The sequence below is a fragment of the Trachemys scripta genome, chromosome 6 (genome assembly GCF_013100865.1).
Source record: "Trachemys scripta elegans isolate TJP31775 chromosome 6, CAS_Tse_1.0, whole genome shotgun sequence".
NCBI lineage: Eukaryota > Metazoa > Chordata > Testudines > Emydidae > Trachemys > Trachemys scripta.
In genome coordinates, this window is record NC_048303.1 from 87,548,786 (window position 1) to 87,565,808 (window position 17,023).

At 41.1% G+C, this 17,023-nt stretch overlaps 1 protein-coding gene across 4 annotated transcripts in view; it reads left to right on the forward strand.

Moving 5' to 3' along the window:
* The window catches only part of ERMP1 (endoplasmic reticulum metallopeptidase 1), a 55,332-nt gene that overhangs the window by 27,967 nt on the left and 10,342 nt on the right, over positions 1–17,023 (forward strand). For 3 of the 4 annotated variants that reach the window (XM_034774330.1, XM_034774329.1, XM_034774331.1), the window contains exons 9-15: positions 2,085–2,259; positions 3,505–3,695; positions 4,802–4,954; positions 10,501–10,703; positions 11,291–11,406; positions 11,911–12,074; positions 13,652–16,142. In XM_034774330.1, the coding sequence (XP_034630221.1) occupies positions 2,085–2,259; positions 3,505–3,695; positions 4,802–4,954; positions 10,501–10,703; positions 11,291–11,406; positions 11,911–12,074; positions 13,652–13,816 (1,167 nt within the window). In that variant the 3' untranslated portion in view covers positions 13,817–16,142. Of the gene's footprint in view, positions 1–2,084; positions 2,260–3,504; positions 3,696–4,801; positions 4,955–10,500; positions 10,704–11,290; positions 11,407–11,910; positions 12,075–13,651; positions 16,143–17,023 lie in introns of those variants that run through there. The other variant, XR_004646215.1, reaches the window with a different exon arrangement.

Below are 17,023 nucleotides of genomic sequence, written 5' to 3' on the forward strand. Positions count from 1 at the left end.
AATTAGATCATTACTGATGAACAGGGATTTAATAATCTGAACTGTGACAAGTGTTGACTTCTTGAAAGCCCATCAGTTCAGTTGGCTCATAAGCTTCATGAAGATTTGTATCTTTGTCAAACGTATTTAAAAGACATCTCTTGGGGGTGTTAAGTTTAATATTTTTAAACATATTATCAAACTGGATCAGTCCCTAGACCCATCTAGTGAGAATATTGTGTCTGACAGTGACCAATACCAGATGCTTCAGAAGAAAGGGGAAGAACCGCATGGTAGGATAATTTAAGATAATTCCTCCACATTAGGTCTCATCCTGGTCTCTAGTAGTTAAATTGGTTTAACCCTGAAGCATGAGGTTTCAACATTCTTGTTATCACTAATTATGATGACTCTGCATATTCTTTATCTATGTAGTTATTCAGTCATTCTTTGAAGCTTGTTACATTTTTTGGCTTCAGATAACTGCCTGTGGCAATTAGAGGCTGTGTGGAAAAGTGGTTCCTTTTATTTGTTTTGAATTTTCCACCTTTTAAATTTTATTAAATGCCCCCTTAGTCTTGTGTTATAAGGCAGAGAGAACAGACGTTCCCAGTCTGCCTTCTGTATACTATTCATTAATTTATATACTTTTATCATATTCCCTCTTATTTGTCTCCTTTCTAAAATAACAATCCCAGTCTTTTCAATCTCGTCATATGAGTTTTCCCTGGCTTTGATCATACTCTTGTTGCTCTTCTGTGAATTTCTAATTCTGCACTTTCCATTTTAAGTACTGCGTACAGTATTCTAGGTGAGGCCATACCATTGATTTATATAATGGCATTATAATTTCCATGTTATTCATCCCATTCCTTATGCATCCTAATTTCTTATTTGCTTTTTTGACCACAGCTGCACATTGAGTAGAGGTCTTCATTGAGCTATCTACAGTGACATCCAGGTCCCTTTCTTGAGTTAATGTAGTTAATTTAGAGCCCTGTAAGGTGTATCGGTAGTTTACATTTTCACCTCCTGTGAGCATTACTTTGCATTATTGACATTGAATTTCATTTGCCATCATGTTGCTATGACGTTCCGGGATGCAATCCAGACATTGAAGGGCTGTGTCACCTTTGTCCTGCAATCTGGGGTGCCTCGCAGTGCTTTGCTGCCATAACTTGCAACTTTGGCCCCTCAATAAACAACAAAACAGCATGCAGGTCACACCCTGAGCGTCTGCTGGCAGGCTGCAGCTATACATGCTTCAGTCACGCTCTGGTTTCCACCAGCCTTGGTTACCACTTGCATGGTGACCTCAACGCACTCCCAATCCCAAATTTTCCCTCCAAATGTATGTTCTGCACTGTCCAACCCTCTCCTGGACAGCTCAGATATTTTAGGTCTGTTGCCCCTCTAAGGGGATCGATATCCAACAGCCCTGGTAGTTTAAATGGAGTTATCTCACAGTCCAGTTTAACTACAACACTGGATTAGTTTTGATTAAAGACTAAAACAAGTTTATTTAAATACAAGAAGATAGGTTTTAAGTGAGTACAAGTATAAGATATTAAAATCAGAAATGGTTACAAGAGAAATAAAGATGAAATGGTTTCTAGTACTAAAAATTAACAAACTTGACCTGGTGAAGGTGAAATCCCTTACCACATGTTTTCAGTAACATTGCTAACCAGTGTTAAAAATGTGCGTAATCTTGCCTGTGGACCCTAGTGCTTCCTTTGGAGAAAAAAAAATAACCCCCACATTTGGACAAACCATTTGCTATATAGGAAAGTAAAAAGCAATGTGCATAAAACATACATCTAGAAAATGTTGCCTCCCTTTTCCTTTAATTCTCTCTTTCTTCCCTCCAACTTCCAAACTAATCTCCTGTTAAATTACTATTTTTGAATCCGCTCTGATGTAGCATCTAATTGTATAGCTCCATAAAGGGAAAGAAATTGGTGTGGCAGTGTTTATAAAAGGATAGATGGTGACCAAACAAAACTTTAGCTGTGTATAAGCAACAGAAATTTGCAATAGTGGCCTTAAGAGATCTGATATATACTGATCACAAAGCAGGCTAATTCTGTATTTTTTCTTTACAGAATAGAAATGAGCAGTTCCTGGGGGAGATGTTCTTTGATGTCTCACTTCTTGTTTGGTCTATTGCATTGGTTCTAATCACTCAACTAGGCCTTTGCTCAGCATTCATCTGTGCAATGTGGGTAGCGTTTCCTTTACTCACAAAGCTTTTGACCTATAGAGAATTCAAACAAAAAGGTAAAAATGTATTTGACAACCTGGGAGCTTTAAACAAAAATAACTTCTCTGAGCTCTGAATTATTCTGACTTAAGAAAGCCAGTAGCATTTTTGTTAGGAATAACTATAACCTTGACAGAAAGGCAGCTTTTAAGAATAGAGCAGATATGTAGGAGTGGCTTGAGTCATCTATATAATTAGAGCCCTGTGTGGATACAAAATTTGTGTCTGCATCCAATCCGCGATCCACAAAAATGGTCCATGGATATCTGCCTCCGCAGACGCAGATATCCACAGATACAAAGCGGATATCCATGGATTTGCAGGGATCTATATATAATATTCCAGTATTGTCACCCTGAAGCCTAGAATGTCTGAGTCAGTGTGAAGCTATGGAAACAGCAACAAGCATATCTCTTTGTTCAGAATATCACCAGGTTCAATGATCACTAGAATTTGCAGTCTGTTACCATCCACTTTCTAAGTTCTCAGCTATTTTGACTTTACGAATTACACCTGTTTGGTGTACGGCTACACTATGACTACATGTCTATGCCAAGCCAAGAGTCATAGACCATTGTGATATGAGAGGTAACTCAACCTGTCACCACCCTTACTTTACAACTAATTTGCATGCAACAATTTCTTTGCCCATTTGAGGGAGGAGATGTGGATTATTTGGCCCAAATGCTACACCCATGTGAGAGAGCCTTGGCTTTTGGCGACTAGTATAATATATATCAGTATAGACTCAGTGGGGCAAATTATCAGCGTGTTCAGTTATGATCATTGTTCAAATACCTCTACCCCGATATAACACTGTCCTCGGGAGCCAAAAAATCTTACTGCGTTATAGGTGAAACCGCGTTATATCAAACTGGCTTTGATCCACCGGAGTGCGCAGCTCCGCCCCCCGGAGCGCTGCTTTACTGCATTCTATCCGAATTCATGTTCTATCGGGCCACGTTATATTGGGGTAGAAGTGTATTTAGATGAAAGATGGGACCTAAACCAGTGTCATAGTTAGACACAGATATTGAGCTTTTTTCACAATACAAGTATAGTATTATGTGGCTTTAAAAATGTCTTGCATTGGCATGGTCTGTACCAGATGGAGCCTTCTGTCCATGTAGCTGGACCTCGCCCTTGGAAATAGCTTGTATTTGTCCCTTGATATTGTATACAGTAACTAATTAAAACTGTAAATTCTGTATCTTACAGGCTACAGAATATCATGCTTACTTTTTTTTTCCTCTCTCCTGTAGGTGCCACAATAAGATTTGTCATAATTTACATGCTGGGAATGTTTATTCCATACCTCTATATAATGTACCTCACCTGGACAATATTTGAACTGTTCATTCCCATCATGGGTCGAAGTGGTACAGAAATTCCACCTGATGTAGTGCTGGCAGCCTTTATCCTTAGCAGCACTGTAATTCTATCTTCCTATTTTGTAAGGAGTTTTTTTTTTTTTTTTTTAAACCTTGTAATCCATATACTGAGCTACTTTTTTAAAAGAATATTTGAATTTAATGGTGGTTTAATTGTAGGCTAAAAAGCTAGCTTATCACAAGGAACTCCCATAAAAGTAGCTAAATCAGTACATTAAAATTAAACTAGACTCTTTAGAGATGCTGTTTGTGGATACTTGAAAGCCAAATTCTATCTTCATATAGTGGTGTGCTCCTCTCAGTGAAGTTGGTTGGAGTTGTGCATGATACAGGGTTGAATTTTGCCCAGTATCTGACTAGAGAGTTGGATTTATACATGATATGAAAATGAGATGCTGATGGGGAAGTTCAGTGGCTTTTCCCTATTGGTGAAGGAGTCCCTGAGAGGACTAGGAGAAAATTGACCCAAAAAATGTACTGAAGTAACCTGCTGTCTATGAAAATGGGGGTTCATCCCATTGTAAACTTCCCTTCCTGTATTCAGGATGATTGTTTTGCATTCATGATGAGATTAAACTGAGCCATTGTATAGGAGAGAGTTTAAATGTGGTAAACAATACATTGTTAGTTGAAGAAAACCCATTTGGACAGAACACAAGAATATATCTGCTTTAGTATGGAGCTACAGAGATCAGTGCAAGGGAAGACTATCCTCAATTGAAAAACATAATTTAACTTTCTTGAGCTATTTTAATTCTGGAGGGTAATTAGGACTTTAGTGTAATTTAGGAAGAATGTGGCATTGAGTATAAATTGATCTGAACAATATATAAATAACAACATGTTTCAGCACTGTTTTTAACAATGTGCCCTCACACAGGCCTCCAATTAAAAATAATCAGGTACCATTTGCTAATGAACATTTTAAAAAACAATGTGTGCTTTCTTAAAACTCTAGGAAGTCTGCACATAGATCTAGCATATTGGTTATTTAAGATTGCATGACTTAATGTCTCTTGCATCAAATTAAATAACACTTGTGAAGATAATCACATTTTAAAATGTCCTCTGAATTCCATAAATTAGGTCTTTAGAAATACACTAACACTATCTTTTGCTACTCAGTGCAGTAATTTCATAACTAATGCCTGATATTTTTATTCTGTAGCTTAACTTCATCTATCTGGCCAAAAGTACAAAGAAGACACTGATAACTTTAACTACAGTGTTTGGAGTTACACTAATTCTTGTTTGCAGTGGAGTATTCTTCCCATACAGTTCTGATTCTGCTAATCCAAAGCCTAAGCGAGTCTTTCTCCAGGTAAGAAAAACCTTACATAATATATAGCCTACATCTTCTTGTTTTTTTGAAGTGATGTTTCTCTCTTCAACCTTCCTTTTCCCCCTTCAAAGAAGGGCATTTTATCCTTGGATACAGGACAATTCATAAGAGGATTGTTCATTCCCAGACAGTTAAAAAAATGTAACTGCTTGAGATTATTGTAACTTTTTTTTGTTTTCATTGCTCACGATGGGCCACACTCTTCCCTGACTTCTGTTTGGTTACACCAGGAATGAATTTGGCTCAATAAACATGTTTAAATACTTACACATATTTGTTCTAACAAACATTATTCTTAGAAGTAGCATGCAGGGAGCTAGGCAGACTGTCTCTCTTTTGATCCTTGTGGAACGGTCCGTCTACTTCGTGTGGAGGCTCACTCAGCTGCACTCTGTATATACTGATTTTGCTGGAGTGCTGTGGTCAACTTGAAAGGATAGTGGGTGAATCTCTTTTTAGCAGTGGAATGATTTGCCTTCCCCAGTTATTTTTAGAGTGCATATGTATGTGCGAAGAGTGGGTGGAGTGACAAGTGTAGCTTTGCAATAGCTAAAAGTCTTACCAGACTTTGGAACAACACAAAGTGTAAAAACAAGAAGTATATAAAATAAAGGCAAATTGTCTTGTTGTAGTTGGCTTGGAGCCTCTTTCTCTGCTCATCTCCAGTTGAGAGATCTTACTTGAAGAAAATTTATTAATAACGTAAAAGACAACCAGTCCTGTTTATCAGTGATATCCGGGTATTATGTACTGGAATTACCTTCTTGGTAGATTAGTCGGTAGTGGCAGTAATTTGGAAACTGGGATCATTGATTTTGCTCCTGACAACTTGTTCTTCTTTGAGCGATGGTGCCTATGTGTTTCCCACATGTTGGACATCCATGGGTCTGAGTCCGGAATTTCTTGCAAGCAGTTTCCATTAGCCCACATGTGCCATAATTCACGTGCTCCCCACCAACAGCGTAAAGGGAGATGCGGGGTGACACCTCTCCAGTTCCTTCTGACCACCGCATGGTCTGAGTCAGAATCTTCAATGTCCGCAGTCTTTTTTTACTGCACCATTCCTGTCAGAATTGTATACAATTAGTTTCTTTAGTAGTTTTTATAGTATAGTATAGCATAATTGGGGGTAGTCAATTATTTTTTGTCAAGGTCCAAATTTCTTGGGCAAGGTATAGTCAAGGTCCAGACTCCAGAGAAAATAATAATCAAAAACAACAATAATGATGATAAGTAAATAAAAAGATGTTTGGGATCTGTTCAAAAGCATGTTGCAAGATCTTCTAACATGACACGGGGGCAAGATCTCACATCCCAGTCCAGGGCTGGTGCAACTCAGAGACTGGTATTGGGCTGGGCATCAAAGATAGAATGCTCACGTTTCAAGAGGGTGCAATCTATCTTTAGCCAAAGGAGACGAGATTCTGAAATAAGCTGTTATTCACCTAACTGCAAGCATTTCTCCGCTTGGGCTCATCAACGCCGTTTGCGTTCAGATTCTGCAGGAATCCCTGCTATCTTAGAGTGTACACTTACCCCAAGTCTTCAGGTCTTGCGTTTGGTTCCCTGTGGTGCATTTAGCCACAAGCTGCACTTTCCATTCTCCACTTAATAATCGTCTGATCTTCATGCACTCTCTCTCAGCTAGATTTTTGAATGAGATTCTCAGATCGTTTCCCCCAGTGGTGAAGATCAAACCTCAATGTGACCTCAGTTATGTTCTATCATCACTCAGTAAGACTCCCTTTAACTGCTGGCCACATGCATCTATCCATGAAGGTGGTCTTTCTGATAGCTAAAACGTCGGCCAGAAGAGTCAATGAACTGGGAGCACTTATGGCAGGGCCTCCGATATACTGCTTTCTATAAAGAAAAGATCTTGTTATGCCCCCAATTTGGGTTGTTTGAGTTTCATAGGTCATCCACCTACCTGTATTTTTTCCTAAACCACATGTCTCAGAAGAGAAGACTGTATTCTCTGGATGTCTGGAGGGCTTTGGTCTTTTATCTGAAAAGAACAAAGGACATTAAAAAGACATCTAAACTGTTTCCATAGCAGAGCAATCAAGAAGTCAATCTATATTGGCGCAGAGACTTTTAAAATGGATCTCAGGTTATATTACCCTTTGTTACCATCTAGCCATTATGGGTAGGGGCACATTGCACAAGGGGGCAAGTTACTTCAGCTGCATCTCTGAGAGACATACCCATTCTAGAGATATGTAGGGCAGCTACTTGGAGCTGTTTGTATACCTTCACGAGACATTACGCACTGATACAGTCATCAGCTGTGTATATGGCTGGGGGGACAGCAGTACTGCAGTTAGCTGTCACTTCTGCATTCTCTCCACCTGCCAGCTGTTTGACTACTGCTTGTTAATCTCCTATGTGTGGAATGCATAGGGACCTCACTCAAAGAAGAAATGCAGGTTATTCACGTGCATGCATATCCCATGTGTGGAATACAGATAGGGACCACACATCTCAAAGAACTCCAGTTACAGGTAGGTAACCTCCATTTAAAAGTCACCCAGGAAAGATGTATGAAAAATGTAAAAGTACTGGGTTTGGAATTCCTAGATTTTTGGAATATGTGATTCACACTTAGGCCTTGTCTATATTGGAAAGTCTTTTTGGTATAATCTAAGGTGTGAATTATTAAACTGGTATAATTCTCCATTTGGACACTCTTGTCCACTACTTTTGTGTTTTTCAGTTTAGTTTATGTAGATTAATAAATTCCAAGGCCAGAAGGAAATATTATGACCATCTAGTCTGATCGCCTGTATGACACAGGCCATAGAACTTCCCCCCCAAAATTCCTACAGCACATCTTTTAGAAAAACGTCTAATCTCGATTTAAAAATTGACAGTGATGGAGAATCCACCATGACCCTTGGTAAATTGTTCCAATGGCTCATTATCCTCACTTAAAAATGCATGCCTTATTTCCTGTCTGAATTTGTCCAGCTTCAACTTTCAGACATTGGATCATCTTATATCTTTCTCTGCTAGATTAAAGAATCCATTATCAAATATTAGTTTCTCATGTAGATACCTATAGACTAGAATCAAGTCACTTCATAACCTACTTTGTTAAGCTAAGTAGAGGTAGTTTGTTTGGCAAGGGGTTTAACCTAAACCAAAAAAGGCACTTTTAAAAATACTAGAATAAGAATGCCCATAGGGAGTGGGGGGGGGGGAGAAAGGTGTTTGGTAGTACCAGGTGCCTGTGTAAAGAAGGCCTAAAGCAGGGTTGACTCAGTACTTTAGAGGGAGATTAATTGAGTGTTAATTTTCTGTAAACTCCTCCTAAATTCCTGCTCTCCAAAGTCTGTTGCTGCCTTTTCCTTTCCAAGCTGGAGGTATCTGTTTACTGTCACTAGAGCTAAAAACTGCGTAGACGTCCATAACAGCCAATTCAGTAGTCCTCTACATTCTGCCATGCTTGAGCTGTTCTTAGAAACTTAGGCTCAATGTAAAAGTCTCAGTACAGCCTCTCTGGTCATTCTGGACAAGTTCAAAGCATCTCCCCTCTAAGGTTATGTCTACACAGCAACTAGACACCTGCCACTGGCCCATGCTAGCTTACTAAAGCTCACGGGGCTCTGCCTGCAGAGCTGTTTCATTGCCGTGTAGACTTGTGGGCTTGGGTTGGAGCACTGGCTCTGGGACCCTCCCACCCTGTAAAGTCCTAGAGCACACACTCCAACCTGAGCCCGGAAATCTTCACAGCAATGAAACAGCCCCTTAGCCTGAGCCTCACGAGCCCAAGTCGCCTAGCGTGGGCCAGCCTCAGGTTTTTATTTACCCTAAGTGCTTCAGTCAGGCAAACTATACATTACATCTCTGGGACTATTGCCAGTGTCACTGGGCTACACTGACCTTATTCACAGGATGTAGCGAGTGCCTCTTGTAAAACATTTGGAAAGTGCAACCTGGGGGCAGTCTTTCTTCCCTGAGTGCGTGGGGCTTAGTTTCTTTGCCTTGTAAAATTATTTTATTTGAGTTCAACCTCTGTACTAGGTCCAATAAGCATTAATGTTTAAGAATGGCCTATTTGTGTCCTACAAGAAATATCTAGTGGCCAAATCTGTGCAAGGGCTCAGGTAACATCAAGTACCTTGATAGAAACACATTTTCTAACATACCATGGAACAGGGGTTCTCAAACTTTTTCTTCCTGAGGCCCCCCCCAACATGCTATAAAGACTCCACGGCCCACCTCGCTGTGCCACAATAACTGTTTCTCTGCATATAAAAGCCAAGGCCAGTGTTAAAGGATAGTAAGCAGGGCAATTGCCCAGCGCCCCACACCACAGGGGCCATTGTGAAGCTAAGTTGCTCAGGCCTCGGCTTCAGCCCCTGGTGGCAGGATTTGGAGCCTCGGAGTTCAGGCCCAGGTGGTGGGGCTTTGGCTTTCTGCCCTGGGCCCCAGCAGGTCTAATGCCAGCCCTGCTTGGCGGACCCCCTGAAACCGGCTCACGGACCGCCAGTGGGCCCCGACCACTGGTTGAGAACCACTGCCATAGAACAGTGGTTTTCAAACTTTTTTCCTGGGGACTGAGTTGAAGAAAATTGTTGATGCCCACAACCCAGTGGAGCTGAGGATGAGAGGTTTGGGGTGTGGGAGGGGCTCAGGGCTGGGGAAGAGGGTTGGGGTGAGGACTGCGGGGTGGGGCTGGGAAAGAGGGGTTGGGGGGCTCAGGGTTTGGGCAGGGGGTTAGGGGTCAGGCTCTGGACTGGGGATGAGGGGGTTGGGGTGCAGGAGGGGCTCTGGGTTTGGGGTTGTTCAGGGCTGGATTGGGGTTGCAGTGCGGGAAGGGGTCAGGGCTCTGGGCTGAGGGGTTTGGGGTGCAGGAGGGGTTCCAGGTTTGCAGGGGCTCAGGGCTGGGGCAGAGAGTTGGGGTGTGAGAGGGGGTCAGGGCTCTGGGCTGGGGGTGCAGGCTCTGGCCTAGAGATGAGGGATTTGGGGTGCAGGAAGGGGTTCCAGGTTTGGGGGGGCTCAGGACTGGGGCAGGGGATTGGGGTGCGGGCGTGGACCACGCTGTACCCCGTAAGCAGCCAGCAGCAGGTTTGGCTCATAGGCGGAGGCGCACAAGCGGCTCCGCTTCCCTCTCCCCTCCCTCCCAGTTCCCGTTGGCTGGTTGCTGGCCAATGGGAGTGCAGAGCCGGGGCTCAGGGCAGGGGCAGTATGCGGAGGCCTGTGGCCCTCCTGCCTAGAAGCTGCTGGCTGCTTCTGGGGCACAGCGTCGTGTTAGAAAAGGTAGGCACTAACCTGCCTTAGCTGGGCAGCACTGCCGACAGGCCTTTTAATGTCCCGGTCGGCGGTGCTGACCAAGGCGACCCAGCGCCATACATGCCGTGACCCATGGTTTGAAAAATACTGCCATAGAAGACCTTACGCTGTGCCAAAAAAGCATGGGCGGTAGTGGTGGGCATTTCAGAATCAGTTCTGACTTTATCAGGTTGCACAAAATATTCCAAATGCCTGATGGTTTTTCTGTTTGTTCCTCACTCTTCCAGCACGTGAGCAGAAGATTTTATGGCCTACATGGAAACTTGGTAAAAAGTGACTCTGGAATATGGATTAATGGGTTGGACTATGCTGGAATATCTCACATCACTCCTCATATACCTGAACTCAATGACACTATCAAAACTAATTGTGAGGACAAGGCCCCTCTCTGTGGCTTTCCTTGGATTCTTCCTGTGCACTTTCTTCTCAGGTAACTTTCTTCTGAGTAATGCCTGTTAGGACCACATGGAACTTAATTTCCAAGACGCATCAGACACTTTTGCACAAGATGAAGAATAAAACTCATTTTGTAATGTTTTTGTCACTGCGAAAGACTTTCTTTTTCTTCATATTATGTCCCTGGCTGCAAGTGTTTTGTCACAGAAACTTTAGGAGAAAACATTTAATAACTCATGTCATGGTCTCGTGTCCGCCCAAAATCTACAATTGGGAAATCTAAAAATTCCTTGCTTTGGTTATTGTTTTAGCTTGTTTTATCTTAAGTAAGTTAACAGGTGGCTTGGTCAAAGAGAATGAGGTGAGGAATAAAGGCATGGTGGAGGCAATCCTGCTGATCACAGAGGGTCCCTTTTAAATGTTTTAATTGTAGCCACAGAGTATGAAAGCATTAATCTTTAACTCTGGGGTGAATGGCACTTGAATATTTCATTTTGTAATAGCAAGGCCGCCAGCCTTGTTCTACAAAGACATGCATTTTGCCCAGAGTCTATAATCTTTGAGCACTATACGGCACTTCTGAGTGTTTTTGTTGGTCTTAAAAAATGCTTTTTATTGTAGAAAGAACTGGTATCTTCCTGCTGCAGAAATTTCTCCCACAAACCCTGTTCACTTTAAACTTCTGGCCAAAGAGCAAATGCCCTGGGATTCTACAAAGTTAACCTTTGAAGTATCAGGTGAGTGCCTATATGTCTATCAGCCTCTGATTTGTGATTTTTTTTTTTTATGCTCATTTTAGCTTAAATTCTGGTATTGAAAGTGGCTATGCTATCCCTGGGATAGCGGAGTGATTGGCACTAATACATAATTGGGAACCTGGCATCAACTAATTCAACTACCCAGGCACTTGAAAAATTGTGGCCATATTGCAATTGTAAACTTAAAGGCTCATTTGAATTAGCAATTGACTTTTGTTAGCTAGAAACTTTTAAAGCCCATTTTATAACTCTGTCCCTCGCTGCACAGGATCCACTATGGCTTCTGCTACAGACAGGGGAGCTGCTTAGTTCAGTATCTCATATTGAGAGAGACAACTGGCAGCATACAGGCTAAATCTCTCATACAAAATGAAATTAAACAGCTGATTGGGGCACAAAAGAACCCATAGTAGCTAGAATGCAGTAGAAATGTATTTCTCTTCACCTCCTTCTGCAAATACATTTGCTTGTCTGATGATGTAGGTCCCAGTCACATGTCGCTGTACATTCGACCTCATGAAGGGTCAACACTGTCCAGCTGGTCTCTTGGAGATGGAACTCCTGTTGCTAATATAGGAGGGGATTATTTTGTGTTTTACGCTCATGGACTGCAGGCTGTGGCATGGCGCTTCTGGATCGAGTTGAAGGTGAGGGTGAAAAATGTTTGAGAAAACTTTAAAAATAAACCCAACTTGCTTTATTACATAGATTAATAGAAGCTAGAGGTGAGATTTAATTTGTCTTTTAGTCTGTCCTCTGTGGGCTGATACGAGAGAGAGAGAGAGAGAGAGTGTGTGTGTGTGTGTGTGTGTGTGTGTGTGTGTGTAAAATATAAAAATGCATTCTCTTGTCAAATTTTAAATGACCCGAGGGATGGGGCTTCCATTATTTCCTCTGATAGACACTTTTACAGTCTTCTGTCTTGCCATTAGGATTTTTTTATATTTATCTCAATTTTACCTTTTCTTAATAGTATCTCACTGCTCCTAATTAGAGCTGTTTTGTTGTAGTCTAAATAATTCCTCCCCATGTACTCTGTTTACTTGCTTTGGGAAACTAGGACTCTTAAGTGGCAAATCTATCCCCTTAGAAAGGGAAGGAGTTACAGACTTTGCTTAGTGAACGTCTTGTGGATGCTTTTACCCTTTTAAGGTGCCCCTTTGAGCAATTCCCCGTTTCTTTTCCAAGGTGAAAAGGGTAGTCACCTCTCATCATCTTACCTAAAGTTTCCTAGAAATAATTCACAGCATACCTGAAGCTTTTATTGCCATGGAATTTAAGATGCCTGATTCCCTTGGAAATTTTTATAGAGAAACATACAGGTTCAGCAAGGGTTCATTCCTGGATAAGGTGATCTGATCACTTACCAAATTATCAAAGTGGAGTAAAGAGATACTCACCAGCAGCCCTGCATCCAGTTGTGCCAAACAGGAGTCTGCTTTGTACTAGAGCTCTGCCAGATGGACAAGGACATTTATTTGTTACCTAAACGCGAGATTGAGGAGTTGGGAAGAGCTCCCAAAACTTGTAGCCCCGCTTTGGTAGTTATGATCAGAGGGCTGAACTCCTTTGTATAGTAAACTGAAGGTAAACTAATTTCATTTAGTTGCTAGGAAAGGAACTCTGGTGTTTGGTGATGAGTGAGCCTGCTGCAGGGCCCATCAGAATCTTGACAAGTAGATTGATCCAACAGGTGAAGGATCAGCCCTATTCATCCCAGACTTTGGAAGCTTTTCACAGTAATTCTCTTCAGGCAGGAAGATTCACTTCCTTGTGTGTATTGGAGATTTGATCATACCGACCTCTTCAAGGATACATGGGCCAAGTTCTGAGCACAGTTGAATGTGTGCAGTCTTAAGTAAATGGCATTGAACACGTGCAATGGAATACAGATCAGCTGGGATATCGGGTCAATACCAATACTTCTATTGATTCTCTCTTCTATCAATCAGGGATCTCCATTCTGCAAAGTCTCTTCTGCATGGTGGTAAAGCCATTTTCTTTCACATTAGATAATACTGCTGGTCTATTTTAACAGACATTAAGAAGGCTTTTAACTTTAAAAATAGTGAACCATGGGGCTGATGGTAGTATATTGGACACTAGCTGGCTTGTAGGAAGACTCAGCAGGGGTATCTGGAATGAACAATATCTAGAACCTTTGAAGAGGCCAAGGGTGAAAATAATGCTTGATAAATTTGGCATTGCCTTTTCTCATTTTCAGGCTGCAGAAAAGCACTCTGATGGAATGGTTTCCCTCGCCATAGCAGCACATTATTTCTTTGGGGAAGATCAAAAGTCACCTCAGCTGTATGCCTTAATGGAGAGATTTCCAAACTGGACATTTCCTTCTGGTTGGGTCTGCACCTATGACCTCTTTGTCTTTTAGTCTCACTGTGTCAGAAGATTCAACTCTCATTCATAATGAATTCATTCTGGCAAGATGTGCAAGATGGTTTTTACAAATCTGTGAAAAACATTTTGGGCACAAGATTGTTTCTGTGGTAGCTTGACTGCTTAAAGGATAAGCAGGGTTCCTGTCCTCTTTCTCTGGGAGCGGGTGGTCTTGCCCTGCTGGGCTGGGGGAGAAGTGCCTCCATATTTATGCAACTATAATTCAGCTGTTTCTCGCACTGACATGGCAGTTTGACTAGTGTAGATCTAACATGAAGACTGCATTTGAGGAGGTAACTTTATAGAGTAGCCCTCTGTGCCCTGTAAATTAGGGTCTCTGTGAAGGAATTGCCACAGTGTTGTAAAATATGCCCCAGGTTTTAAATACATGTGAATGCTATCATCTACAAACACTTAGTCCTATCCTCTACAAACACTTAGTCCTATCTGTCCTATTAAAATAAAATAAGATTTTGGCTAAAAGATTTTTGATCGTGTATGTGATGGAGCAGAAGCCTTTTTCTGAGTAAGTATTACTGTGACATCTGGATGAAACCAGTTTTGTAGTAGTCACTTAGGCTATGCTGTGTCCTTGGAAAATTTCAAAGACTGGAAATTTCATGCATGGAATTTGGTGATCAGTCTGTTACTTCGATCATTAACAACTTTTTTTCCCCTGTCCTCCACTGTTCTGTTTTAAAGTTTTTTTTTCTTATTGGTCACGTCCTTTCTCTGTCCTTGTGTTAAAAGTCATTGTGGTAAAGAGTTGAGTGGAGGAGGTCTGACCAAATCCTACAGTCTTCTACTTATTTCCCTGTTGGGATCTTGCAGCCTGTTTCAAGTATCAACATGAAGACTAGACTCGTGCATGAGATGCAAGCATGTGGCATTGTTGTGTACATCAGAGCACTGAGTCACACTCTCTGGCCTTTTTTTTTTTTCGTTTGAATGGACATCTTGTAACTGCTTGATTACTAGTTTCTAAATTGATGTTGGTTATAAATCTCTATTTAGCATACTGGATTATTTGTATATGTATATTTTTGATAAGTACTTTTGTGTAGGCTTTCTTAGTTTAATAGTAATTCATTTCACTTCATTTCATTACTACTTTGGTTCAGTGTTTAGTTTAGTTTAAAAAAAAAAAGTGCTTTCCATAAGGATTTATGTAACTGTTGTGAAGAGAGACTTTTAAAGCACATGAAGCATCTGACATTTGTGGAGAACTGTTCTTAATCTTTCTTACAGCGTGGGATTTTCAAAAGCACATAAGTGATTTAGGAACACAGCTCCCATTTAAAGTCAACAGGACTTGTGCTCCTAAGTTAGCTGTGTGTTTTGGAAAATCCCACCCCTCTAGAAAAATGCAGCCACCAAAAAAAAAAAAATATATTGAATCTTTGATTTTGTTTTCCTAAACTGTGTGTGTAAGGTGGGGAAACTTCTCCAAATTAATTCCAGCGGTTTGTGCTGACCATTCTCTAGCATAATGGCGTAAACTTAGTGCTTTGTTCACCTGAATAAAAATTGCCGAATTATATGCACTGGAGTATCCTTGTGCATGCACCAGTTAAAGCAAACAAGCTGTAGTGTTGTGGATATCTACACAGTATGTGAGAAATTAATGCTTAAGATGACATTCCTCATGACTTCGTTGGCCCTGAGGGTTTTCATGATCAGGTTTATTGACTTAACTTTTTTAATTGTTCAGTTAGAGTGTACTTAACCAGCATGGAACAATTCAGAGTATTATGTACATTTGTAGGGTGTTGCATGACTGAGATTCTCAGACCAATTAAAGTATCTAATTATTTTGGTTTGTGTATTGCATAAAGGAAACAAAACCACCAGACTAACACTGTTGGCTCAATAGCACCTGGTCTTTCATGTACAGCGCTTATCTCTATTCATTTAGAGTATTTAGCTATAAATAGGGGTGTACTATTAGCAATCCTAATAGTTTTGCAGAAATCTGAGTCTTAATAGCTTTCTTAAATGTATGGTAAGTCTCATTAAATGCACTATTTTGTACTGCACTTACACTAGAGTTGGCACAGTTAAGCCTGATGAAGGATTAAGACTGTACCAGAATCATTCACTATGTCTTCCCCAAAATTGGTATTTTTATTGTGCCTCTAACTTGTAAACTTAAAAAAACAAGTGCAAGAAGAGTCCATGGAGTGGGAAAAATATCAATGTGCAGCATGTAGATAACTTCTAGAACTTCACTGAAGCAATAACTGTATTGTTACTGTAAGAAAAAGTAAAATGATGTTGCTAACTCAGGATCACCCTTTATTAAATAGCAGAATTAAATTGTCTGGGATGTCTGGTTATTGTGAATTCCTGCCTTAATAACATGCTGATTCTGTTACTGGGAGATTGATTGTTTTTGTTTCTAGCACTGCAAGCCCAAACCTTATACCTGAAACTTGGGGAATTACCATTACTGGTAAGATATGGCATGACCAAAGAACGTAAAAATATTCTCAGTAAAGTGTGGACATGGAATGAGATGATGATTATGTCTCTGCGTACCTGAATAGGTGAGCCTACGTAGTGCAGCATAGGTTTGCTGAATTGTTTAGAAGATGTCAGGGTAACAGGCTTCTAAAAACTGTAACGGCACAACTTGCATATAGGTAATTAGAGATGCCAGAGGGATTCAGATACATTGGTTATGTTCATAGACTCATAGACTTTAAGGTCAGAAGGGACCATTATGATCATCTAGTCTGACCTCCCGCATGATGCAGGCCACAAAAGCTGACCCAACCCCTTTCCCTTGACTCTGTTGTTGAAGTCCCCAAATTCTGTGATTTAAAGACTTCAAGTCGCAGAGAATCCTCCAGCTAGGGAACACCTCCCATGCTGCGGAGGAAGGCGAAAAACCTCCAGGACCTCTGCCAATCTACCCTGGAGGAAAATTCCTTCCCGACCCCAAATATGGCGATCAGTAGAACCCCGAGCATGTAGGCAAGATTCTCCAGCCAGACCCTCATTGGCCATTGATACTATATACCAGCGATGGCACGCTGTTAATTTGACTAAAATCACGTTATCCCATTAAACCATTCCCTCCATAAACTTATCTAGCTTAATCTTAAAGCCAGACAGGTCCTTCGCCCCCACCATTTCCCTCGGAAGACTGTTCCAGTATTTCACCCCTCTGACGGTCAGAAACCTTAGTCTAATTTCAAGC